This window comes from Desmodus rotundus, chromosome 8 (genome assembly GCF_022682495.2).
Source record: "Desmodus rotundus isolate HL8 chromosome 8, HLdesRot8A.1, whole genome shotgun sequence".
Classification (NCBI taxonomy): Eukaryota; Metazoa; Chordata; class Mammalia; order Chiroptera; family Phyllostomidae; genus Desmodus; species Desmodus rotundus.
Window position 1 is genome coordinate 132089764 of NC_071394.1, and position 27841 is coordinate 132117604.

The 27841-nt window shown below is 51.9% G+C and overlaps 1 protein-coding gene across 2 annotated transcripts; it reads right to left on the reverse strand.

Moving 5' to 3' along the window:
• Nucleotides 1–354: 354 nt before the first annotated feature.
• Nucleotides 355–27762, reverse strand: ARL8B (ARF like GTPase 8B). 2 transcript variants are annotated; one of them, XM_053929640.2, is made up of 7 exons: nucleotides 27447–27762; nucleotides 10766–10846; nucleotides 9104–9177; nucleotides 8616–8709; nucleotides 6544–6611; nucleotides 6186–6256; nucleotides 355–2361 (listed from the first exon to the last, which is right to left on the reverse strand). In XM_053929640.2, the coding sequence occupies exons 1-7, from the start codon at nucleotides 27567–27569 to the stop codon at nucleotides 2312–2314; spliced, it is 561 nt and encodes a 186-aa protein (XP_053785615.1). In that variant the 5' UTR covers nucleotides 27570–27762; the 3' UTR covers nucleotides 355–2311. The 2 variants fall into 2 exon arrangements, with proteins under 2 accessions (XP_053785615.1, XP_024421560.1); XM_024565792.4 differs by lacking the exon at nucleotides 27447–27762 and adding an exon at nucleotides 13924–14043.
• Nucleotides 27763–27841: the final 79 nt, after the last annotated feature.

A 27841-nucleotide genomic window follows, 5' to 3' on the forward strand; every position in this document is an offset into this window, starting at 1 on the left:
TCGCAATTTGTTTACTAGTAGAGTTCTGGCGGGATTTTGAAAACAACTGGATTATAAGCGCTGAACTAGCTCTTGCCACCTTCAGAAGTCCCAGATTTGGTGGATCGTGACGGGTGACAAGCACCAGCACCTGCAGTACCCACCCTAAAAAAGGCGTCAATCATGTGGGTATTTTAAAAGTTTATTTCTTCTTGAACTAGCCCACAGACCCTGCCCCTGCCAGCTGAGCTGGCGTCTCCCTGCCCACGGCCCACGGCCCCTGCTCAGAGGAACTCCCTTCTCCGCCTCTCCCCGGCAAGTGCGCACCTTCCACCACGACACACACGCTTCGGGTTAAAATGGTCAATACAACCCTCAAAATGCAAGTTTATTGAATAAAGCTGAGAAGAGCAGTAAACAGACGAGAAATGCATCCACCTAAATAAAAAATCCACGTGTTTATCAAGTTCGGGAACTGTGAAGTCCTCACATGCAGAGGTTCACGCACAGGCAGGGTGGCGGCAGTGTCTGGACCTCCTGCAATGCCGAAAGCAATGGACAGACACGCAAACATGTGACGGCTGAGCCACAGGCCAAGCCGCGGACCTACGTGGTCCCTACAGTCACACGGTCCAGTCCCGGCCCTCCTTTCAGGCACAAGCGTGTCGCCGCACTGTGTGTGACCGTTCACAGCGACCGCTCTCGGGGTTGAACCACAGCAGCAAGTTTACCTGTCCCTCGATTCACAGAACCATCCGTCCCTCGGGGAGCACGTGACATGCTTCAAACAGTAAGAACGCAACTGTAAGAGCCGCGATTCTGACAAAAAGGTGGCTGGAGAGAAACAAGTAGTGTCTGTGCAACACAGCGCAGTTGGGCGTGCACACTGGTGGTAAGGCCGTGGCAGACTGCAAATGCAAGCGGGTGTTCGTGGGAGGACTCACTGCTCACCATGCTGAGTGCTCAATGCCTGTGCAAAGCACACTGCTGCCGAGCCACAGCAGTGAGGCCACAGGAGTGCGGGGCCGCCCGGAGGCAGGCGAGCCCCGCGCTCACCCACTGCCCCGGTCTGCGTGGGCCTGTTTACGCCCCTTTAGGGACATGGGGGCCACTCAATGCCAGAGCGGGTTCGGGGAAGCGTCCGTGAGCCTGTCTCACAGAGGCCGGCAGCGAACGGCCGCCGGCCCTCAGTTCCGTGTGACCGATTATCAACCACCTGCAGACACTCCGCACGGTAACGTTACACAAGCAGGCAGGTAGAGAGTTGTCACGGTAATCACGGTGTCTGATGGCACCAAGCAAAACAGCGCCAAACTTCCCATCAGTGAGAGAAAAACAAGGATTTTTTGTTTGGAAGTGTCTGGTGTGCTGGAAGCCAACCTCGTGACCCATGTAAGAGGGCAGGTGCTCAGAGGGCCGTGCGGCCGCACGGACGTGAGTGACCGGAGATGGAAGAGCCCAGTCTGACATTCTGAACACGCTTTATTGTATTGGCCGGGATGTTCTAAACTCATGAAAGCTTCTGAGGGACTCTTCAGTTCCCAAACCCTTAAAAAGTGTGTTGAACCAGCAAAAAAAAGAAAAAGAAAAAGAAAAAACAGAGAAGCAATGATCTGGACAGATACAAAACAGCATGCCTTACCCAGTCCCCCCGCGTCCCCAGCTGCTCCCAGGTGGTGAAGAAGCCTCAGGAAGCAGGAAGTTTTAAAACCTCACCACGTAAGACCGCACCCGTGTGAAGAACCCACGGCCCCGACCTGGAGCCCCTGCGTGCGCTGCACAGGCCGTTTCTAAAGCTGCTCAGGTGCAGTTACACATCTCACATGCACTGGTGGGCGACGGAAGCGCTACGCTTGTGCCCCACACGACTCGGCTACAGGTTTTCTAAACGCTGTGTGTGGCACTAGAAACTCCATGCGGTGTCAGGTCAGTACCGGCGTTAAGCTACTAGACTCTATAATGAAATGCCATAGATACATGTTTACCAAAAACCAATATAAAAATCTGGCCCAGAAAGACCAGAACGGAAATATGCAACTGTCTTGATTTAAGATGGTCAAAAGTATGTTTTTTTAAAAAAGCTCTACACACTGTGTAAGACGAGCGTGTGTGAGAAGCTCTGTGTGTGCACTGACTTTAGGTGACAACTCAGGCTGACTCTGTAGGAGGGGGAGAGACACACGTCTTCAGCAGGTGCACGTGAGAAATAAACTCGGAAAAAGGCAATTTCTTGGGTTCAGGAAGGACCGTATTCTGGGAAGGACTTCAGAGGAACGGACAATAATTCTAGGATTATAGCCAGGAAGGACTGGAAGACTTCAGGAGATGCTTTTCAGCTTCTTCTAGATTTTGAATGTTGAATAAGCCACTGAAGTGTGATATCTAAGGACGGAGGGAAAAAAAGGCATTAAGACACCAAAGTTAAGAAACTAAACATCAGAAAATATTTAAAGTGCAGCCAATTCAAAGCACGTGCGGGCCCGCACTGTTCCTTTCCATGCCTGCACTGCTGCTCCCGTTACCTGGGTCTTAAGAGGACCACCTGAGGAATGACGACCAGAGAGCACGGTTTCAAAGTGAAATTGTGTGGAGTGTGCTTGTGCTGCCTTTAGTTCACTTAGAAATTCACGGACCGCCAGTAAGATCGGGTACTGCGTGTGAAGTCTAGGAACGCAGACACGGGAGACGCCCCCTCTGCCCTCATGAGCTTTCAGTCCCGTGGTCGGGAAACACACAAGCATCTGTTGGGGTTGGGGGCTGCCCCACAGAATGCCGGGCGGAAGAAACCGTGTGGAGCTCCGGGTGGACTGTACGTGATCCGAAGTGGCTGAAGCTGAGGGGCGGGGCTGGGTGCCACTCACTGCTAAGGCTAGAGCAGGGGTCCCCACTGCCCCTTGGGCCATCGGGGCTGGTTAACTCTTTACTGGGTGGGAGGAGGCCCCTTCCTGTGTGCAGCAGGGAGTTCTACACCCCCAGGGCCTCCCCCACCACGTGCCACCATCACCATCCTCCCTCAGGGGTCGCACCCCATCGCATCTCCAGACACTGCCAAGGGTCTGCAGGTGAGGACTGCAGGGCTAAAGGGGGCCCAGTGACCCGTACGCCACCATAGGACGCTAAGAAATCTGGGTTTTATCTTCAAGCCAACAAAAAGTCACTGGAGGATTTTAAGCAGGGAAACTCTATCAGTTTGTTCAGTAAGATCAACAGTGGCAACAGCACAGCACTTAGAGGGCTGCCGGTCTAGACTGTGGATGGGAACAGGCTGGCGACAAAGGCCTGAGGCAAGCCTAGTGCCGTGGGGGTAGGGAGGGGGCCAATGTGCGGCGCGATCAAGATGCAGGATGACAGGCGCCAGTGACCGAGTACATGCAGCGGGTGGCAAAGGGCCTTCTGGTGAGTATGTGTCACGGAGCTGCCGAGTGACTCGGTGACGGAGGAAGAAGAGCCTTCAAAACAGATGGAGAGATCGGTCATGGGCACGTGGAGTCTGAGGTGCTCGCAGAAGGTAATAGTAATGGAGGTGCCCTAGGCGGTTTAGCCACACAGGTCTGCGGAAGAGACAGAGACCTGCAGGACACTGCCACACAGGTGGCCCGAGACCTCGGCCACTGAGGTTGGCCAGGAAAAGCACTTAGATGGAGAAGAGACGCCAGCTGAGTCCAAACACCGAATTCCTGCCCTCGAGTTCTTTCAAGCATATGAGCCGTGTGACCCGTGTGTGGGCATCGGGCCGAAGCAGCGCCACTTTCCAAACCTGAAGGTGAGGGCCAATCCCCTCCTCCTGGTTCCCCACTCACATGCCACACTACACGACCCAGCCGGGCGGTGAGAGGGGAACCCACACGACTGCCCACAGATGTGGGGGCAGTGAGCTAGCCTGGCTGCTGGACAGCCCGTTTGCACTTCAGGAGGACAGCCTGCAGTGAGAGTGAAGCCGCACCGTTTGAGCTGAATGGGGAGAAAGGTGAGTCTGAAAGTGAACAGATCAGGTTTAAGTATTTCTGAAATTCACGTTAAAAAAACAAACAAACCCGTGGACACTGGACAGAAGGATCCCTAAGACCAGATAAAGAGGCAGACAGGAAATAAGATCGTCGTCTTCCAAGACAAAAAGGGCCACAGCTGGGAGCCATCTTTGCAGAGACCAGCCTTCCAGAAGTGACCTGTTCCGTGTGTGGTCCGTGGTCCAAGGACACATCACCAACGACAGCACTTCCAGTGCCACACTCGGGGGTGGAGAGTGCAACGGACGGGCATGTGCGCTTTTTGGAGCAGTTTAGTAAACTGATAAATGTGACGCTAAAATATACTATAAAAGCTAAAATTAAGGAGGATGTTCTGACTTGAATACCCAAGGAGTCTAATCTACTCGGCTGCCAGTTGTAGCTTCTCTTCAAATAAGCCGCACTCTGATCTACAACTCCTTGTTCTGAATCCAGCGAGCAGCGGCTCACTGTCCCTGGCGTCTGCTCCTCCATGAGCCCTGTGGGGGGCAGTTCTCGCCAGCCCCCGACCTGTGCCGGGCACAAGAGCCCCAGAGGCTTTCTTCAGGGAGGCCCCTGGCTAGTTTATCACGGTTGGTAAAACAAAGGGTTTTTTTCCCATTTCAGAAACTTCCCTCGATTCTAGGAGCTGGTAAACACAAGGGGACACAGGACTTAGGGAGGGCACAGCGTGCTGACAGTGAGGGCTGGGACAGAACGGGGCCACTCAGCCTCGTCACCAATACTTCAGGCTGGACGGTGTTTGCTGCGGGGTCTGCAGGGCGCTCACAGCACCGCGTCCCTGGTCTCTGCCCCTGGACGCCAGCACCGCCCTCCTGGTTAGGACAACCCCACATCTCCAACACTGCCGCCTCTCTCCTGGGGGAAAGCCCTTACTGGGAACTGCTCGTGTGTAAGTCCACGCTCGCTTGGAGGCACAATTTAAAACTGAAGAAGAGTTTCCCCCAACGTAGGATAAGAGAATTAAAAATAAACTCTAAGTTGCCTTAAATGCCTGAACAGCCTGCTCTCGAGCTGACTGAATGCTCCAGTGTAACAAGCCCCTCCTCTGTTCCTCCGACAGAGGAGGGTCCGTGCCGCCCGCACAGCCCTGGGCTCCCGCAGCCTTGGGAGCTCTTTCAGGAAGGCCAGGGCTAGCCAGAAAAACCACTTCTGGGGGACTGAGGAGGGAGCGGAACTGACTCGGGGGAAGGTAAGGAGGACGGACGAGGGCCAGTACCGACTGGGGGCTGAAGGAAAAAGACCAGAGCGTCTTTAGAGCGCCCTGCTGTGGCACTACTCACTGCACTTTACTTCGGCACACTCCTGCTCATTAAGCAATCCCTCACCTACTTCACCTAAGAGACAAAAGCAGAGCCACACACGCCTATTCTTCACGGACTCTGGACCGAACAGCTGCCCGGACCCCAGGATTTATTTGGACACAGGGTTTGCAGAGGTGCTCAGTTACAACCGAGGTTGTACCGCTCACGGCGGGCCCTGACGCAGTGACGCGTCCTTGTAAGAAGAGAAAGCAGGCACACAGAGGCGCACGCAGAGGCACACACGGAGGACAGGGCCACGTGAGGCCGGAGGCAGAAACTCGGGGTGCGTCCGTGAGCCCGGGCAAGCACAGGACAGCCAGCAGCCGCCTCGGCTAGAGAAGGGGAGGCCTCTCCCTGGGCCATCAGAGAGCACACCCGGCCCACACCTTCATGTCGGACACCTGGCCTCCTGAACTTGAAAGAACACGCTGTTTTACGCCATCCGGTTTGTGGCACTTTGCTATGGCAGTTCCAGGAAACTGGTACAGAAGGGACATTTGGGCTTTCTACCTCCAATAGAGTGACCGCATGTTCTAGTAAAATGCTGGTTCCATAAATTAGAAATTGCTACAGTGCCTGCGGGCCAATCTTCGTGAGGTCTCACTTCAGGAATGTCATTCCATTATAAAGCACAGCCGGACACTAGTTGTGCAAAAACTAACGCAACGGACTGATAACCCACTCACTCACTTCGGTTCCCTGCTGCCCTGGACCTTTAAATAGTGCAGACCAGACCCGGGACGCGTCCGGGCTGTCCGAGGGCGTAACGTCTGCTCTTCTCCTCCAGTGAAAGCAACCGTGCGGTAGGAAGGAAGTCACTTAAACAGAAATATCTTTTAGACACCCCTTCCAGTGATAACCCTTTCTTCCAACAGAAACACCTGTCATTTCTTACCTATATTATCCTTTTCTTTGCAAGAAATCGAATAGCAGCAGATTTCTCTATCCTGAATAGCAGACAGGTTCCTGCAAGAAGCAGAAAGGAGAGGTGAGTCTGTGCTGGGAACAGCTGTCTTCCCTGTCACTCTTTGCCGATGCTGCTTGCATTTTCATTACTAATTGCAGAAGTTGTTGTACTATTACAAAAACGGCAGGGATTCACTTCTCTGCGGGCTGAGTTTATCCACCTAAAAGAAGGGCTGGATCGTCACTGAAACGTGTCACATTAAGATGCTAAACAAAGTGGTGGGCAAAACAGTACAATGTAGAACCAATTTTTAAATCAAAGTGCTGTCACCCATTCTAAGACATACATTTTTTCAATGAGCTGTTTCTCATCCAAGGCATTAGGAAGATCTCTCTTGTTTCCAAGGACTAGCACCTGTAAAAAGAAAAGATGTTAAGAGTAAACTTAACATAAGAACATGCCACAGAAGCACATCGTATTCATCTGTGTAGATGTTACAATGAGAATGTTGCCCTGGCTGCTGTGGCTCGGTGGGCTGGGCATCGTCCTGCAAACCAGAAGGTCACAGGTTCGATTCCTCATCAGGGCACATGCCTGGGCTGCGGGCCAGGTCCCCTGTTGAGGCGTGTGTGAGAGGCAACTGATTGATGTTTCTCTCCCTTTCTCCCTCCCTTCCCCTCTCTCTAAAAATAAGTAGTATCTTTAAAAAACAACGAGAATGCTGCCGCATGCCATACCATTACAGCATTTTGGGGTTGACGGCGGCTCACCTCATTCAGTCGTTCAGGCTGGCGTTCGCTGTGACGTCCGTCACGCGAACGCCTGTGAGTCAGTGTGTGGCTGCTGACCTCTACTAACACTACTCTGAGCCTATGGCACGCGTTCTGCCAGTCTTGTCTCTTTGTAAAAAACTGACTGATTTGAGAGAGGAAGGGAGGGGGGGGAGAGAAACACTGACGAGAGGCAGCTATCGGCTGCCTCCCGCACGCGGCCCAACCAGGGACGGAACTGGCACACTGGTGGTGCCCGGGACGACGTGCTAACCCGCTGGGCCACCCTGCCGCAGCCTGCCTGTCCTCTGAGACCACATCCCGCTCACGTGCGATCCTGCGTCTGTGATGTGGCTGCCTGGCATCTTAGCCCTCTTCCCAGTTAGGGACCTCCCCCCCCCCCCCGACCCCGCCTCCCAGCACAGCTGCTGGAGCCCAGACACACAATCGGGCCCACACAGCCCAGGCCACAGGGAAGCAGGCGCAGGGAGGCAGGCGCAGCGAAGCCCTCCCGGGAGGCAGAATACCGCTGCCGCTCTACTGGTGGTGCCCAGAGCCGACAGTGCCCACAGGAGACTGACCCCTCGTGGCACACACCACAGGTCTGTAATGTGGAAGGAAAACTCGGACAGACATGCATTCAGAATCTGGCTGTGCAACACACTAGAGGCCACGTGGCCTGAGTGACAACTGTGACAGAGCAGGGACAACGCCACCAGCTCATGCTGTGGTGAAGATTAACTGAGGTAACATACCCCAAGTCCCTGACACCCGTGAACTTGTCGTGAGGCCGGAGCCTGGTCCTCTGCCAGCATTCCTTCAGTCAGCCTACGGCACCGCCTCCCACCCAGCTACACAGGCCAGGAACTAGGGCTTGTCCCCCACGTCCTCCCTTCTGCCCCACACCCAGTCAGAGGGCTGTGCTCCTAGGTATCGCTGACCTCTGTTCCCACTGCATGGCCCTGTCCACCATCACCTGTGCCTGTGGTGCTGTCACCTGTTAGGACTGTCAACAGCTCCTAATACGTCCTCCGCACAGTCCCTCTTGCTCCTTCGGTCCACTCTTAAAGGCAATCTGAATTTACACAATACATCCAGTCATTCAGAACACGACGGTGGCTTCCCGCCCGGTCTACCTCCACCAGTGTCCCTGCAGCTGCAGGGCTTGCCGCCCCCATACCCCCACCCTGCTGCTGAGCTCTGCGCCTCCCTTCCTCCACACAGCGCTCACACCTCAGCTGGACGGTCACCTCCGCGGAGAGTCCCCGCTCCCCTCCCCAGCGCACACCCCTCCCGTGCAGCAGCGGTCCCCGGTCCCAGCTCCCCCAGTCCGGGACTTCAGGCCTCCCTCTCCCACTAGACTGCGGCTCCACGCCGCCGTGTTCACCACTGCCCCAGCGCAGAGCGTGGCTCCTGCTGCTGCTGCACGCAGCTTAGTACAGGGCTGGTCAGGAGAGGATGGACGCCAGGGGTGGCCAGGGCATGGCAGGTGCTTACTTAGTCTGCCAAGCCTTCCAGACTTTAGAACAGACGACGCTTTACGCTATCAGTCACAATTAATGTAATCGTACACTATCATATAACTTTAGTAATATGGTAAGTTACAGGTAGTCTATGCAATGTAAAATAACAAGCACGCTGTACTTACTGGAATTCCTTGTAACTGTGGTTTATCTAGAAGATTATGTAGCTCGTTCCTCGAGGCTTCTATCTTTTCGCGATCTGCAGCATCTATCATGTAACTTAAAAAAGACAAAGTGCTCTCAATATGCCATAACCTTTGATGATCACAATTAACATGAACAATTTTTAAGTTACACTACTGAAACTGTTACTCAAAATAAACCCCTAGATAAAGATAAGCTCATCACCCCAAAATAGTTTAAAGAAAGACTGTTCTCAGGAGCTGGGGCGCGACAGGAGCACATTTGTGTCCCTGGCTCGGACGTGATCAACAAACAGCAGAGACAGAACTCTCGTGCTGTGACCAAGTGTTTGGACATCTTCTGCAACGAATCACACTCACAAAACATCTAGGAAAGACTGTTGTTGCCAAAATAAAAAAGGGAGCTTCTGGCACTATCAAAGACAACTCCCTCCCTCGAAACCCGCGTGGACTCCTGCGGAAGCACTTACACGATGGCGTTGACACCCCGGCAGTACCGCTCCCACATGCTCCGGAACCGGGGCTGCCCTCCGATGTCCCAGATCTGCAAACGAGACAGACGCTCTCAACAGAGACCTCAGCGGCGCGCGGGCGGGCCTCGCAGGCCCACACGCTCCTTTTCCCCAGGAGCCGAAGTGCTCCTGAAGAACGAGCTCAACAAGCTCTTAATCTGGAAGGTCCTGGGGCCACTTCTACACTTGAAGTTCATACTTAATATATTTACACTAAATTTGGTAAGTCTGCTTGAGCAAAGATTTAGTTTTTGTGCAATACTTCTTTTTTTGCCTGTTTACCAATCATATCCAAGACTAAAAATACAGTAGTCTTTCCGTATCTACCGGGAATCCGTTCCAGGACCCCCTCCCCCACCCCGTGGATGCCCGGCAGCATCCAATTCCGTGTGTGCTGGTGTCACACACGCCTGTGACGAGGTGTGACCTGAGCACCACTGATAATGAAGTGGAACAGCGGTACAACTGAAAGTGACTGAGGGGTGGGGAGCATATCCAGTGTGGGTGTGACAGACGCAGGGAGGACTCACACCCGGAGTGGGACAGAGTAAGAGGGCACAGCCCTCATCAGAGAGTGACAGTCTGAAGCTGATGAATTGTTTGTTTCTGCTGTTTTCCATTTAACACTTTCGGACTGTAGCTGACCGTGGGCACCTGAGACAGCAGATGGGGGGACTGCTGCCTATACCTTTAACATGACACCCCCAGACCTGAAGGCCCACACAGAAAACTCTTCATTCAGAACCCATCACAGCTTCACTGTCTAACTGGAGGCGTACATCAATGCCTGATGGTTTTTAACTGTTCTGTAAATATAGCCAACGTTTCTGCCTGGGGGTTTTCTTATATGAAATAATTTGATCAACATGAAAGCCACTACCACAGTAATTTCATTACTATGGCTGCTATTCCAGACGATGGGCTACATAAAAACCCGGGTCATGGTGCTTATCTTCAAAGGCTTCCTTCCCCTCTAGCTTTGGCCCTGGTGGGGCGCACAGGGGGGTACATGCACGGGAAGTCAGCAGCTCTGCCAGAGGAACTGCGTCAGGAACTGAGCAAACATGGCCCTGAACCACTGAACCAACCCAGCCCACCAAACCCAAAACCGAAATGCGGCCCCTGACAGATGGTCTGACAGTCAGGACTCAAACTCACTGTAAGAGCAGAAGTGTGTTACATCAGTCAACTTTCCCCTGTTTTACAGGTTTAATTTTAAGGCTTAGTAGTAAAGAAAGGGAAAACTAGGTCCCCACATTTGCTACTACAAATATACTAAATTACCAATATTATAAATAATACGTTATTACTTTTCAATATACAATTGCCCATGGAATAATGGAATCCCACATCCCAAACACTCTGGAGAGGTGGTTTTTACTCCCAGGACCATCCACATCCCCAACAATTAGCTCTGCCAACCCACAGGCGAGTCTTCTCCGGGCGTTCACCCCTGACGCTCACGGTCAGAGGGAGAAAAGGCACAGCTGACTCACACTCCGGGAGAGGCCGTTCATTAGGGGAGCATTGCAAACACTCACGCAAACCACCAGCCAGCAGAAGCGCTCTGGGCTGCTTGCGCGAGCACTGCGCCTGGAGCCGGGAGCGAGGGTGACGCACCTTTATCGTGACGTTCCCTTTCGTCACCTTCCTCATGTTGAAGCCCACCGTGGGTATCATGTCCTCGCTGAACTGGCCCGACTGGAACGAAGAAGATGTGCGGAGTCAGAACAGTTGCCAGTGACCCCCGGAGCCAACACTGCTTCTGCGCCGGCCTGCACAAACCACTCACTTTTCAGCGGCAGACGCCTTAGGATACGGTGCTTCCAGCCGCAGCTCTCGGAGAGCGGTATTCTGTTTGCACCGAGACGCTCTCCCATTAGAGAAACACAGTTGTGAAACTGGGTGTTTTTACTTATCGCCTTCAGTGTAAAAAAAGGAAATGTTGCACAACTACATGTGAAAATTTATTAATTCCCCACCTGCAGATACCTTTTCACAAAGTAAAAGAAAATCCGAAGTAAAACATCAGTTTCTCCGTTTCTAGCGTTTACATTATTTTGACAATTGCTGTTGAAATTCAATAGCTTTTGAGTTTTCCTTTTGACAAGGCTTATAAAATGTTTTTTCATAAAGAAAGTCTCCCCTTTTGTAATCATTTCTGCTCTCCTTTTAGTTCATTACCTTCCTGACCTAAGACTAAAATCAGACACTCTCTGATAGTATTTGTGTGACTTTTTCAAATTTAAAATTTGATAATACAGTACAAGAAAGCTTCGTTTTTTCAAGTGCATAACCAGCCACCATCTCACCTCATTTAAAAATGCACGCTGCCCAACCAGCACGAAGCGGTGCGCTCGATCGCACCCAAGGAGTCCCATGTCTGAGCCCTCCGTTCTTCCCAATTGGTTGGTTGGTCCCTAAACTAGGACAGCAGGAGCCACTGCCTGTGTTTGGAAGGTTTCTAGAACTGTCCTGGCTCATCTCTCAGTCCAAACAAACCACGCCCATTAACGTTAGACACAACAATTCTCAAAACTCTCACACACGGCTCACCTGTGGAGACCTAGCCACACCAGAACCACATGTACAAAACTAGTCATAATGTAACCCTGAAATAATCGTGACTCTAAAAGCTGGCCAAAGCAACACCAAAGGATGATCAGTGCGCGGAACAATGAACGAGCTGGACTTCACTAAAATGAAAAACCGCCTGCTATGCAAAGGACAGTCACGAGAGAGAGAAGACCGGCCGCAGAGCAGGAGAAAGCGTGTGCGGCAGGCACCCCCAGGAAAGGACTGCTGTCCCCAATACACGAGGACTCCAACAACTCACGGTACGAAACAGCCCGATTACGAGAGAAGCCGAAGACCTTACCAGAGGCCCCACCACAGAAGGCACACAGAGGGCCAATGGGCCCAGGAAGAGGTGCTCCCACCCTGAGCCGTCAGGGGCATGCAAATTAAAACGACACACCAGTGCAGCCTATCCGAGGCGCCAGGCTGGGGCGCTGACTCCCCCGGATGCGGATGTGGATGCAGAGCAGCGGGGACTCTCGTGCATCACCGGTGGGACGCAGAACGGAACAGCTGCTCGGAAGACAGTTAGAGGTTTCCCGCACAACCATACAATCTGGCAACTGTGCTCCCCGGCATTTACCCAAAGGAACTGGAAACTACATCCACACAAAAACCTGCACGCGGATGGGAGATCGGAGCAGCTCTGTCCACAGCGGCCCAAGGGAGGACGCAGCCGGGCCACCCTCCAGCAGGCGATGGGTAAACACTCCGGGGCACGTCGGACAGCGGAGCGTTAGCCAGCACTGAAGGACACGAGCTGCCAGGAAGAGACGCGGAGGAGCCTTGCGTACCCGTCGGAATGGAGACTGACACGGACAGCCTGCACGTGCACAGTTCCAACCCCACGACATTCTGAAAAGGCAAAACTCTGGGAGCAGCAAAAAGATGGAGGTGAGGGGGGGGGGGAGGCGCAGAGCACAGGGATTTTCAGGCAGCATCATCTCTCCATGATGCCGCAGTGGTGGGTACCTGTCACCATACATTTATTTGCCCACACCCACAGAACGTACCATCCCAAATGAATCTTAATGAAAACTGCGGACTCTAGGTGATAACGACGCATCGTCAGTTGTAACCCATGAACCTACCACTCTGGTGTGGGTTTAAAAAAGAAAAGATTTTATTTATTTGTTTTAGAGAGGGGAAGGGAGAAGAAAGAGAGGGAGAGAAACATCAATGTGTGGTTACCTCTCATGCGCCCCCTACTGGGGACCTGGCCCGCAACCAAGACATGTGCCCTGACTGGGAATTGAACCGGCAACCTTTCGGTTTGCAGGCCAGCATTCAATCCCCTGAGCCAGACCAGCCAGGGCCGTCTGTACAACTGCTCGTTCAAGTGAGCAAGGGCAGGAAGCAATGGAGTCGCCTCAGGCTCAGATGGACATCACATGCCTACAGAAGGGACACCATAAGGACACAATGTAATATGTACGCTATGTAACATGTCAGCTGAGAATGCAGACAGTGAATCTAGTCATGAGAAAACATCAGACAAACCCCAAATGAGGAAGAGTCTATTAGAGAGGGGGGAGGGGCATTTCCCAAAAATGCCAATGTCATAAAAGACAAAGGCTGTAGAAATGCTCCGGACCACGGGGGGCTAAAGAGACACGGTCACTAAACAGTGGGCCAGACCGGGAACCAGGCCCTGTCCTGGGCGGGGGGGGGGGGGGGGGGGGGGATGCAACACTACTGGGTTGTTCGTCTGTGCGGTGCTGTCCTTCTTAGCGTGGTCAAGTTGGTCACTAAACCGGTCAGGCAGAAAGACATCCCTGACTTAGGAAATGCCAACTTAGGGACGTGCTGGAATGAAGGGCCGTGGTGTCCTGTGAGGCGGCTCAGGGTGCGGGGACAAGAAAGCCTAGGAGGTGGAATGTTAAATTAGCCTGGGCGTGGCCTTGGCAAAGTTTATATGGGTGTTCTCTGCCTTGCTTTTAACCCCAGAAGTCTTCTATAAATCTGAAATTATTTCCAGATAAAACATTTTAAAATGATGATCTCAACAAGGATAATCAAATACCACCATCGCCTCCGTTCCACCAAGGACATCAGAATGAAGCATGCCGGCCATACCAGCACCACCACCACTGTAACAGCGGGGTACACGCACACAGCCAGCCCGCAGGAATTCCCACGAGTCCGGGAAGCAGCCATGGCCAATCTGCTTCTGTCCCTTAACATTCCAAGACAATACAAACCTGCAACTGTCTCCCAACAGAGAACTCCATTTCACCGTCTGGGTGCAGGGAAAAAGCCTCTGGACTTTCAGACTGACGTCATAAAAGCTACATCAATGTTCTCACACCTCCTTATGAGCTGGAAAATGAAATAAATATAGTGTGTTCTCCCAAGGCAAAGTTCCTTCCGGTTTCTGGAAAAACAACACTGCTGTGACCGATTTTCCTCCTCTTTTCTAAGCACTTACCAGCAGCTACCCCTGCGAACACACTCACCCTGCCTGGGGGAGCCCCGAGACACTCCCTCATTGTTAAAGGGTGAGAAAGAGGCACTCATCTCCCCTGCTGTGGTCGTGAAGAAATACAGTTTCTTCAATGTAACTTCCCCTTTCCTTCCTCTGGTTCAGTCTGGCCCCACCCAGCACCCTGACCCACCGGCCTCCTCCGGCCTCCTCCTCCTTGGCTCGACCACGCCCTCAAGCATTAAGCCCTCAGGACAACGAGGTTTGGATCCACATCAGATAATCTTGGGAGCAAAGCCTAAGACAGAGACCCCTAAGACCCCCGAGCAGAATTTCGGTTAAATCGGAGACAACCTCAGACCTCAGCTGTGTTTCAGCTCCAGGCCCAGAAAAGCAGCAAAGACGGACGAAGCAACACCCGGCTGCGTGGGGACCAGGTGCACCGGCCAGCTACCTTGCCCTGGCGCTGGCCAGTCAGTGGAGACCACGACCCGGACCCCCTTAGTCACCAGGATGATTTTCCCTATAAAACCCACCCCCTGGAAGCCACAGGGGAGCCACCTGGGCCTCTGGGCGTGGGGTGCCCCCTCAGGCCACAAACCCCGGCTGGCGACTGCCAGCAACTGCCAGCTCCTGCCGGTCTCCTCCTCTTGAAGGCCTCCTCTTGAAGGCTCTGACGCACGCAAGCACACGGCCCCTTTAGTCTGGTTACAACTCTAGCAGCGCTTTGAGGGTCCCAGTGTTCTCATCTCTCCTTAAATAATTCCCAAAGTTGTTCTCAGTTTTATGTGCAGATCTGGACTTCCAACTCACACGCGATTCCTTCCCACAGACTCAGTTTAGAAGCAAATGTTAAAAAGATTCATTTGGGCAGTTAAACCTTATTAATAATAAAGTAACAACTCTCCAAATCCCAGCGGGTTGGTTTGTGTTGTTTTGGAAGGAAGGGGCTCTCTTCAGTGCTTACCGTACAGAAACAAGGAGCAGGCAAAACTTTGGGTTCCGGGTTCCGCCTCCGCTCTCCTGAAAGGGGAGCTGTAGTGCCCGAATCCACGGCCTCCACCCCCTGGAGGGTTAGCACCCCTTCTCTGCTTTCCTGCCTTCCTGAGTCTCAAAAGCCCCTGCAGACGGCAGTTTCCGCTCCGCCCTGCATTGCTTTCACCTCCTCCGCAGAAAGACCCGCTCCTGGGCCCCGGAGCAATACTCCACTCAGAACTGCCTCCCTGTCCTCCCGACCCGCACCCCTCTGCTGGGGAGTGCTCCTGCTGCACTCTGGGCTGAGAGGGCCGAGGGCTACCCCGGGCACTGAGGGCCCAGGCCAGGGAGCCTCCAGGCTTCAGTGTTAACCCTGCTAGGGTTCAAAATATACAATGAAGATTAAAATTAAACAACTGCTAGGGTTTTTTGTTTTTCCTTTTTTGTGTGAAATTCAACTTTGGCGAGCGATCAGGTTTATGGTGGCTGGGGGTGGAGAGCTTACTGGTGGAGCTAGCTCAAGTAAGTGCACAGAACGGGCAGGTTTTCCTGACACTGTCAGATCTACTACCCCAACCCCAACACTGAGCGTCTGCTCTGACTGGCCGTGAGCACTGAACACAACACAAAAACTCTCTAGGTTAGAGCTTTTTATAAAGCGTAGGGCACGGGGAGCTCCCTAACTAGTAATTAAATGCCTGTCACTCTAATTCAGCTCATTTGTAGCAACAATTCACCCTTACTGCCTGCGGGCACCCACAGAGCCGCTGGGCAGCACAGCAGCCCCTAACAAGGACAGCTCTTGAGGATCACGACGTTCTCAAACCCGCGTTCAATCAGGAGCCTGGCCACTCTCACTCCTGCTAACCACCCCCTCCCCGGAGAGACGCCACCTCAGGCCGTCTCCAGTGACCCCCTTCCGTGTTCACTGCACCTCTCGTTACCTCCGCTCTGCTAGTGCCTTCCCTAAATCTGCATCCAAACAGCTGCTGAAGGAGAACTCAGCTGGCTTGCTGGGGGACACCGTGCTAGTGCGTGACCGCGCAGGGACCATGTCACACACGGTGTGGCACTTTCACCAGACGTCAGAAATCCCGACGGGGCAGCGACAGCGTGAAGATGAACTCCACCCTCCCAACCAGGGCTGGGGCCCTAGCGAATACAGTCCATGCTAACTGGTGCAGCCACTCACGTGTCTGGATGCACTTCCCACGAACACTGTAGCTCTTCAGCAAACACCTGCATCTTTGTGTAAAAAGAACCAACCTTCACGCGTGGGTTGTAGCAGGTTCTAAAGACAGAAGCCTGAGGGTGGGGGAATTAGCACACAAGTCACATTTTTCAGGCCTTGATACTATTCTATTGGTTGGGCTTTAAACATTTCAACTAAAAAAAATTTTTTTTAACTTTTCTTTCTCACGTAGACACTTTTTCGTAAGACCAGTGGTTTTGTTCATTTAAAGGTTCTGGGCGTTTGGGGAGCTAGAACGAGAGACTTGTTTCACTGTGCGCCCTGCTGTGGGGGCACATAGCTTGTGAAAACAATTGTAAGTTTCCCTCCAAACCCTCAAATAGCCTTCTGTCGCTGCACTGAAAAGGGGGTTCCTAAAACCATCCGAATGCTACCGATCGGTACGTTATGCATGCAACAGAAGTCCTTCAGTCTTAGGAAAAAACCCCATGGAAAGACTTCAGCATACATAACACATTTTAAAACTACAACCAGAAAATGAATTTCGTACTCTTTCAAACAAAATAAGAAGGCCTAGTCTTTCTAAAATGAGCCAGAATCAGAAGAAAATTTTGACTGTCATTAATAAGGCCTATTCTAAAGAGGAAAAGCCACGAAGCCGATTAATGCCCACTTGAGTGCTCAGCGAAGAGCCCCAGCGGCTGCGGAGTTGGCGTCGGAGGTCTGGTTCACTCTCTCGGGTAAGGGGTGCCAGAACACAGTGAACAGTGAACAGGCACGTCGGTCTCACGGCTGAGACTCTGGACACAGCTACACGCGGCTGGAACTCTGGTCCGACCACTTGCCTACCTGTGCGTCCTTCTGCACGTCCCCTAACTCTGCAAGGCCTCGCTTTCCGCAAAAGTAAAAGGGACAAAACAACAGCCTTTGTGTCGTGGTGCTGTGTAAACACCAAAGGAGCCGGAACACACCCAGTGTCTGGACAAAGCCGAGTGGGGACGCCCTGTGGGAACCCAGCCACCCGCTCAGAATTCCCAGGTCCCTGTCATCCGTTAACGGCTTCTGCTTCCTGGTCAGCTCCGTTTCTTTCAGGGAAGTGATACAGGTTTCTTTTCCTGGGCTGCGAAGAAATCTAGCTGGGGATGAACATCTCACACAATTTTCTGAGTCTGCCTCCTTCTTCTTCCAGGGAAATAAGCTCCACTGCTCCCAGAAACTGCAACATCCATTACCAGCTGTTCAGATCCGCAGTTAAAATACCAGAGACATTACTGAGAAGTTGGCCAGAAGGTGTCTCCTGGTTCTGAACTCAGCCAGGACTCCTGCTGCCAACTCAGAACCCTCAGCTGTCGGCGGTGAAAACCCTCCAAACGTGACGGAGGATCACAGCGCGGCATGCCAGATGGCAGCACACATGTGGACTCTCCCCAGCTCTCTTTTCTATCTGGAGGGTCGGCGGAGCTCCGAAATCCCTGCCCCACAGGCATGCCATGACATAGACAGACGGACAGAGGACAGACGGCCCTCCCTGCCTCAGCTCCTGGGGACTGACTAGTCCAGGAATCCCTGGGGAGGCAAGGAAATGTTTGTAAACAAAACGTGGATGTCGGCCCCTGTAGGAAGCAAATTGCTGAGCCTGGGGCAGGCTTGGCTGCAACCTGGGACCTGGGTGTGACTGATTAGCCCTCGTTGCCATTGGCAACTGTGTCTCCTCCACTAATATAAACGTCATGTGGATTGCTTTGTGTCGCCCCCCCCCCCCCCTGAAATGTTTAGTAACACTCCATTTTTTAAAACGGCAAACAGTTACTAATTCCCTAAAAAAATCTAAGACTAGAATTTAGCCCATTTGTCTGTTCACGTGGGGGCAGACACCTCTCTGCTTCCACACTTGCTCTTCGGTCTCGCTGGTGGCAGAGTGCGGGCAGTGAGTCGGAAAAAGCCGCGGTCTGCACACATTCCCTTTCAGGGGCCGTTTGCCATGCCTGGCTCTCCCTGGGTGTCCCCGAAGAAACACAAAACACTCCATCAGCCGCGGCAGTGTGGCCAGCATTGCTTCGCACTGCAACTCAGCTCTTGAGTGAGGGACAGTCATGAAATACTGAGTCACCATCCGCTGCTCAGGTTCCAAACTGCGGTGCCTTCTAGAGGCTAACATCGTTATTTATTCAGGAGCTGTCTGCAGCCCCACTCACTCCCAGCCCGGTGGGGGCCTGGCAGGGAAGCAGGAGTCCCGGAAGGGGTGGGAGAGAGAAGGATGCTTTCCAGTTAGATGCGGGTACTGTATCAGGGGTGCACCATCGCTATGGGCTAGGACACGTGTGGCTGACTATACCGCTAACAATAATGGTGACGACAACAGCACGACAACACCATTCCCTTGACTGGCCTCATTCACAGAAAAGGAAGCTTGAAGTCAAGGGCACAGGGTCACACACACACACAGCTAGATGGTGGCCAAACCGGCATTTGAACCCAGGTCTGAACTTCAAAGCCTACTGTTACTTTCCACTCTGGTAGAACGCTTCAGGCAAGGGAGGGCTACTTGCTGAGAGAGGCCAGGACCACCATTCGTAGGGAAGCATGAGGTGGGCGCTGGGCTGCTCTGCAGCAACGACAGACTAGCTCAGCGGGCAGCTAAGAGGCCGCAAATCCACAGAGGCTGGCCGTCTAGCAGCCTGCGCAGTCAAACAGCAACTCCGACTGCCCAATCTCTCGGGTCCAGGCCAGCACTAGCAACACGAGCACCTTTACCTCTGGGGACATGCTGGCTCATCTGTTACTATGGCTTCTTTCTCGTGATGACAGACACCCTCCAGCAGGAATCAGAAACCGGTCCCTAGTGGCCTGTGTGCCTTTGTCCTGGCACTCCGGAACCTTCCATCTCCCTGTGAAATCGAATCCCTACGCAGCTCTCACTAGAGGGGTGAGGAGGGGTCCCTTTCACCTACTACCTGACTGGAGCCCAACTCCCGCCCTCACCCTAAATACGCCATCAGCCCCACTGTTAATCCCCAATACGGGCATTCCCTGGGGGCTGCTGGGCCCTGTGCTCACGGCCTGACCTCAACCACGAGCCCCGGGGGCTGCTGTCCCCCTTCCCCTGCCTCCAGGGAGGAGCCCGAAGCGCTGTGGGAGGGCACGCACTTTGGCAGGTCTGAGCTACAGTTTAGGCCTGTCTGACCCAGCATGCTTATAGACGACCCCACGCCCGCGCTGTTCCAGTAACCATTACGGAGCACCTACTGTAGAGCTACATTTAGGGGGTGTGGCTAAATAAGGAAGTCTGCAATCTAGACGTAGAGGCAGACAAAGAATTGGCCCAATACAACTTTAAAAAAAACACTACAAATGGAGCAAGGGGCAGCTAATTTTGTCTAAGGGAAAGGGGGCCTCGGGGATACAGAGCATCTGGTAGGCAATGAGATGTCTAGTATCTCCAGCGCCTCAGCCCCCACCCATCCTTGCTACAGTCTAACACCTACTCCCTAAGGCCTGCTTCCTCCACCCTTCCCTTCAAACCCCTGTAGCTAATTCTCACTGGCAAAGTTAGGCCCCCTCCAAAGACTGCCCCCCCCAACCCAACTAAAACCTACGTGTTCCTAGGAAGGACACTATAGGGAAGCACGATCCCCACACTGTTATCAAGAAACTACGTACCGCTAAGTGACGTAAGCCAGACAGAGAAAGACAAGCACTCTCTGACCTCACTTCTGTGTGCGGGAAAGAAAAACAGCGAGCTGCAGCTGGTGCTCTCTAGACGGAAACCGCAGCCGGGAGCCAGGAACAGAGCTGAGAGGCCCCCTGGAAGCCGGGCGAGTGCAGCCCCTCCTCCCCAGGAAAGTAAACCTTCTGAGCTTTTGAAATGGCCACATTCTGATACAGCTCCTGGAGCTGTGTCTGTATCACTGACCTCTCTATTAAAAAATAAAATTTTTACCCAGCAACGGACATAAGCAATTCACGATGTATAGGATAATAAATAAAATCTGCTTGCCAGCAGCAATGACAGCACTTTCAAAGCAACTTGTATGATCCCTTTGGGTGGCCCCCTTTTTATGTCTTCATAAACCCCGCCCCTTCTTCCCCCTCAGAACACAGCTGGAGTTTCTACCCGAATCTTGTTTCCTGACTTTGCAATTCCTTAAAAGACACCCAAGTACAGCTTTAAAAAAAACTACCCCCCCTTTAGATCTTATTTATTTTGAGAGAGGGGAAGGGAAAGAGAGTGAGAGGGAAAGAAACATGGACCGGTGCCTGACCAAACCCATAACCTGGGCAGGCGCCCTGACCAGGAATCAACCCGGTGACCTTCCGCGTTAAGGGACGGCACCCGTCCGACTGAGCCCCACCAGTCAGGGCAAGGCTTCTGGCTTTGACTTTGAAGGAAAAAAATTAATTCAAATTATTCCCTTAGACTTCAATTTTGGTTTGTCACATTTAAGAAAAACTAAATGCTTTAAAGTGTCATTTAACTCTGACATATTCAACAAATGGGTTAATGTTTTTCCTTAGTTTTTCTCTTATATGAGCTCAAAGGACATGAATCAAGTTTCATAATTACAAATGACACTCAAGTTACAAAATTTTAAAAATTCATTTGCGATAGCCTCAAAAACGGTCTATTCGGTGGACTTTTTTAAGACTCTGACTTAGAACAGAGTATTTTTAACACCTCCCATGTCAAAAAAAGCAGCATCCTGCATGGTAAGAACCACATGGAAATATGCCAGAATTCTGGAATAGGAACTCCTAATGCAGTCCACCAGTAAGTTGAAAACTAATTAGATTGTGATAGCTAAAGAAAATGAATTACATTTATGTGGCTTACCTGCTAAGTTTAATGAAAAAGAAAGCTGGAAAGGAATTATGTTTCCTGTATTCTCAGTCTCTGCAGCTGCTGAAACATGTCAGTCAGTCCTTCTCAAAACATCAAACACAGGAACGGTTATCTACTACTACGGTAGTTTCTGTTGTATTTTACTTATCAACAAACCTAGATGTTTTGCCCTAAAAGTATCAAAGGACAAAGAGCTTAACTGAAGCACCTTTACAGAGGAAACCTGTTCAGAAGACCTTCCCGGTGGGAACGCCCACCTCCTGGAAAGCAATCTGGCCACCTGGTGGGAAATACATTCATGGCCTGCCACCCCCGTGATGCCGACTCAGGAGCCCACCCTCAGCAGATGCAGGTCAAACTGATGTCCGACAGCAAAACCCTGGGTACCACGCGCTGTCCAGCGATGAGGAAATGATCAAGTACATTATGACACACCACAGGTGCGCCCTAATGGAATACATTATGAAGGCATTCAAAACAGGTGTACTCTCCTAAAACTTACAGGGAACCACAAAAGACCCAAATAGCCAAAGAAATCCTGAAAAGAAAAACAAAGCAGGAGGCATCACACTTCCCGATTTCAAGCTATACTATAAAGCTACAGCCAACAAAACAGTGTGGTACTTGCATAAAAACAGACAGATCGGCCAATGGAACAGGATCGGGAGCCCAGGAATACACCAAGCATGTGTGGTCACCTAGTGTCTGACAAGGGAGTCGAGCATACAGTCTCTCCAATAAATGATGCTGGGATCACTGTATGTCCACCAGTAAAAGAATGAAACTGGACCTGTATCTTACACCACTCACAAAAATTAAGCTAAAATGGATTAAAGATTTAAATGTAAGCTTGCAACCATAAAGCACCTATAACAAAACAGAATTTTTTGGATATGATACGTAAAGCACCAGCAACAAAATAAAAAATTACCAAGTGGGACTGCATCCCACTAAAAAGCTGCTGCACAGCACAGAAACCACCGACAAAGTGAAATGAAAAAGACAACGTATGGAATGGTAAAAAATATCTGCAGACCACCCATCTGATAAGGGATTGCTACCCAAAATATTAAAAGAACTCATGTAACTCAGCAGCAAAAAAGCCAACAGCAAATAAGACAATTAAAAACCAGGCAAAAGACCTGAATGGACGTTGGCCAAAGGCGATATGCGAAAGGCCAGCAGACACAGGGAAAGTTGCTCAACATCACCAGTCATCAAGGAAATGCAAATTAAAACCACAACAAGGTATCTGTCGCCTCACACTGGTTAGAATAGCCACCATCTGAAAGGGAAGAGACGAGGAATGCTAGCTTGGATGTGGAGAGGAGGGCACCTCTGCACTGCGGGTGGGAGTGCAGACTGGTGTAGGCCACTGTGGAAAACAGGGTGGAGGACCCTCAAAAGTTCAGAGTACCATATGATCCAGAAACTCCACTTCTGGAAATAGGCCCAAAGGAAATGAAAACTAGGCCAAAAAGATGCCCGCACCCCACGTTCACAGCAGCATCAGCTACAACAGAAACACACACAGAACCAGCCACAGCGTCCCGTGCACGGGGAGTGCAGAAAGCAGCTGTGGCACACTCACGCTGGGCACTAATGCAGCCCAGGTAGTGAGGAAGCCCCGCCATTTGTGGGCCTCGGGGGCACTGTGCTCGGTGAGATAAGTTAGACAGAGACAAGTACTGAATGACCTCACTTATACACGGAATCTAGAAACCAAACTTACAGAAAAAGAGGTGAGACTTGTGGTTATCAGAGGCAGCGGGTGCTGGAGGCAGGACCAGAGGAAGGCGTTCCACGGCACAGACGCTCAGAGGCAGGACAAATCCTAGGGATGCCAGGCACCACCTGACCCCAGCTGACCCTGCTGTGCGGCGTACAGGAAAGCCGCCGTGAGTAAACCCTGAGCACTCTCATCAAGCAGGAGAAAATGTTTCCTTTCTCGTCTTTAATTGTCTCTGCATGCGTGTGAGATGATTACCAATGTGGTCATCACTTCACAGCGTCCCGCTGTGTGCCTTCCGCTTACACGGCGCTGTGTGCCAATTCTCTCTCAACAAAAGTGGAAAGAAACAGTGCCTTAAGAAATGGGGAAAAAGTGGTTTTAGATGTAGAAAAATGCATACCCCATAACTAAAAGAAAACAAATTAGGATGCACACGTAATAAATACTGTTTCAAAACATTTATTTGTTTGTTTGTTTGCTTGCTTGCTTGTTTTAGAGAGGGGAAGGGAGCAAGAGGGAGAGAAACATCAATGTGTGGTTGCCTCTCACACGCCCCCTACTGGGGACCTGGCCTGTAACCCAGGAATGTGCCCTGACTAGGAATTGAACCAGCAGCCCTTTGCTTCACAGTCCACTGAGCCACCAGGCAGGGCCTATTTCAGAACTTTTTAAAAAGGCATTTGATATATACATTTAAAAAAGACAAAAGGAACTACTTTGAAATGCTGACAGTGGTAACACTGGATGGTAGATTTAAGTGGTTTCTTTTACTTTATACTATTCTTTTAAAATTTCTAATGACCCTGTATGATTTTGATAATCAGAAAAAAGTCTGCCAGACATAACACTTAAGTGACTATTTTTATAGGTGCACAGTGCATTTTGCATCCATGTTTAGTGACCCTCCACTTTATTTCTGAGACTAAAAACGTGCTTTCAGTTGTGAAACATCCCGGGGCGGCACCTGAAAATGCAGTACTTGCACCCTGACAGCTTCTGATCGCCCGTTGCGTTCCAGGTCTGCGCTGGTAGCGGGAAGGGCACAATGGGAGGGGCTGGGCGTGGGCGAGGGCCTTTGCAGAGATGCTCCTGGGCGGGATGCCCCTCGGCTGCCTCGCAACTCGGCTTTCTCTAACATGCTCCTCACTGGAGGTCGGTGTCCACAGTTAAGTTTCAGGTCTGTTCAACTTGTGTTGTGAACCACGGCAAACTTTCTTTAAAAACCGTTTTCACCACTCCTACCCCAAAATAATGAAGTGCTGCTCTCCAGACTTGTGTGAGGAGCACATCTGTCTATGAAAAGACTTGTTCTGTGGTTCTTAGCTCAACCGGCTCCGCGGAGGTGGACAGGGAAGGAGCAGGAGCTCTGGCCCTGGGTCCCAACGCCATCTCTGCGGCTCACTAGCCCCGTGGTCGCAGGGTTTGCACACAGCCTTTCCGGCCTCCCAGCTCCACCTACCCAGTGAGGGTAAAATCACACCCTTAATTCTGGTTTCTACGAATTCTTAAAAAAGTAATTCTAGGTTCACACTTCCACCATCTTCCCAAATATCTCGTATCCCTAACTTTCAGCAGCAAGAAGCTTCCCTTGGATTAACCTTTGTGGCATCGACGCTTCACAAAACTTAAACAAATTTATAAAACTACTCATTTCAGAAATACATAATGCTATCTATAAAACTTACAACATTTTGGCAGCCCCATCAAACATTTCTTAGGAACTCTCCTATAACCCATGTAAAGACTCAGTTAAAACTAAAGATTGCTCAACATACATCACACATATAGGACACGTGAATTATTGCGCAGTAACTGCAGGAAACTGGGCGACAGGCCCCGCGCCATCCCCCAACGTGACTCAGAGCATTAAAGACGGGGGCTTCTTTGCAAATGTCCAAAACGACGAGAACACCACGGGCATCAAGTGCCTCTACGTAAAATAGTAGGTAAAATGAAGTTTCATTTCAGTTTTAAAACCGTAAGAATACGAATTTTTGGAATGAAACTCTCTGTAAGTAAACTGCCTAATTGCAGAATAAACTAAATTTACATATAAGTGTTTCAGCTTCGCAAACCATTTGAGTAAGTTAAATAACATCTATTATATTTTTTAAACCTTTAAGGCAGAAGATATAGTCACACTTTAATCTGCTGTTTACAGAAGAGTTGATTTTTACCCAGAGAGAACTGGCTTCATCTGAGGCTTCCGCGCCTGGGGGGTTACTGTGGAACCCACGTAAAAGTGAGGCGCAGTGCTCAACGCAGCTGTTCTCTGAGTCTGTAAGACACACATTCATACAAAATACGAAAACAGTACAACTGACCTCTTAAAAAGATCACGCTGAATTTCCTATTTTGGACATGGTATTTCTATCCAAAAGTCTGTAAAATCACTTTTAATTAGCAACCTTTTCCTCACCCTCAACACATTCTCTGAGGCTCACAGATCAGGTTCGAATCTGGGGTTTGAAAGGAGTCTGGTGTTACTGCGGTCTCTCTTTTCCAATGTCTGAGCCCACACACAGTCAGTTACAGCCCAGGTCTTTTCTGAATGAAACCTGTGCACATCACCGTAAAACAGAACAGTCTAACGTTAACGTAACAGTGGAGCCACTGGCTCACTTGAGTTCACCAGCTTTCCTGTTTTTCTGCTGTTAAAAAACAATCTAATTTTAAAAAACGATGGGGGACGTGATGTAATGTGATTCCTCGCCTCCATCTCTACAGGCACTACTGCGGCCCACAGCTGGCTGCACACTGAGCCGCAGAGAAGGCAGGCCCCCCGCGGACCCCGCTCCGTGTTTCTGCCCTGAGGAAGTGTAGGTGCCAACAGCCGCCATGTACCCGGCCCCTTCTCCAGGTGGGCAGGCGCCAGTCACTTCACATGTCATTTCACCCACTCCTCCAGGCAACTCGGAGAGACCTGTTATTACCCCACTTGCCAGAGGAGAGAGCAAAGACCGAAAGAGGACACCAGGCCGCAGAGTGGCAGAGCCAGACGGCAAACCCAGGGCTGCTGCACTTCAAAGTCCACACTGTTTATATTAAGCTACGCTGTTTTGAGTTCCTCAAAGTCCTACTAAAGTTTTGCTTAGGCCTCCCAAGCATAACTACTTCTCTGCAACAAAGACAACTGACTGCAGTAATACGCCCGTCTACACTATAACTTAATTCAGTCTTGTCAAGCGGATGGGATTTACAAGGAGACTCCAATTCTTATTACCAAGGGAACATCAGAAAATGTGCAGTTACCCGAGAGGCACGTACCTCTGCCACATAATTCACAAGTGCTAATACGGACCCTTAGCCAAAAGTTTTTTCTTATTAATCTTGGCGGTATTAGGTACACATTCTACCCTACAATACCTATTGAAACAGTCATCTCACGCAAAAAAAAAAAAAAAGCCCTAGTACAAAAAGAGCCAAATAGGTAAAGTAACATACTCCTAGGCCACATCCTGCAAGGGAACTTTATAGATTTCTGCTCATCCCTCTTCCTCCAAGCCTTCCTCATTCCTGTCGCTCCATCAGCTCCCAGCAGCTCGGGGACTAAGAGTCACACGGCAGCATCTTCCCCCACACAGGCGCTGCATTTGAATCGCTCCTGCAACCGAACCAGTTGGACAGCCGGCCTGCTGGCAGGGAAGGGCCCCAGCCATCATCTCAAAGGTGGAAGAGGCGCTGCCATCTCTAACAACAATCCCAAACTCAGGACAAGCCCTACCAGCTGAGACTGAGTCACGGCAACTCTTGGGCTCCAAACAGACTGCCGAGAAGAACCTTCCGCTCTTATTTCTTCCCGCACCCATCCAAACAACCGTAATGTAATAACCATCCTGGCACTCAGTCACTGCTGAACAAACAGCGCGTTGCAAATGGGCTCCCCGAGCGATTCCCTCCCTGCCCGGGGCCTGCAATAAGCCCCGTCCCTTCCCTCCTCTCGTAAGAAACGCCCCACACCCTATTTGTCGAGGTGGTTAACTTTCTTACAGCTCCATCTTGTCCCCTCGCTCGAGACCCGAGCCCTGGGAAGCAGAGACCATCACTGCCGGCTCAATACACGCGGGGCACTGCAGCAGACGGGCGGGAACTGCCCTCAGCTTCCACCGGTCAGCGCAGCAGCCACCAACTCATCTCCGTCCCCGGGGGAACGAGTGGAACCCGCACCCGAACGACAGGAGGCAGGCTGCGCACGCCATTCAGGAAAGGAGCCCGCGCTGGCGCTCCGGGTCCCGAGTGGCGACTGGATGGAGCCTTCCAATTCTTTCTCCCAGACCCACGGGCTCGCCAAGTCCCACCCTTCGGAAAAGTGACAGGCTGGAGGTAACCCTTCGGCTGCCCCCCCAGAGCAAGCCGCAGGGAGGCCCCAATCCCACAGACGCTTTAAATGCGTGACAAACCCAAGTTCACCCTCCCCGAGCCCCGGCCGCGTCCAGGACGACCGCGGCCGCCAACACGCGGGACGCTGCCAGGCCGGCCCTGGACGGGGGAGGGGGGGACCGGCGCGCTCACCCCGCCCCGCCGCGCGGAGGGGCCCCGGGCGGCGAGCGGGCAGGCGCTCACCGCGATGACATTGACGAAGGTGGTCTTGCCCGAGTACTGCAGCCCCACGAGCGTCAGCTCCATCTCCTCCTTCCAGAAGAGCGAGCGGAACCAGTCCAGCAGGCGGGAGATGAGCGCCAGCATGATGGCGGCTGGGACGCGGGGCAGACACGCGGGCGGGTGGACAGCGGCAGCGGCTTCCACACGAGCGGGCCTCGGCCCGGACCCCCCAACGGCTCCTCAGGCCCCGGCGCGACGGCGAACGCGGGCGGCGGCGGCGGCCGGGCCAGGAAGCCGAACGGGTCATATGACTCTCCCCCCACACACACACGCCGCTCCTGCGCCGACGTCGGCGCCGCGGCAAGAGCGGCGAGGCCGGGCGACCAGGCGCGGCCGCCGCCCGCAGCGCCACCTGC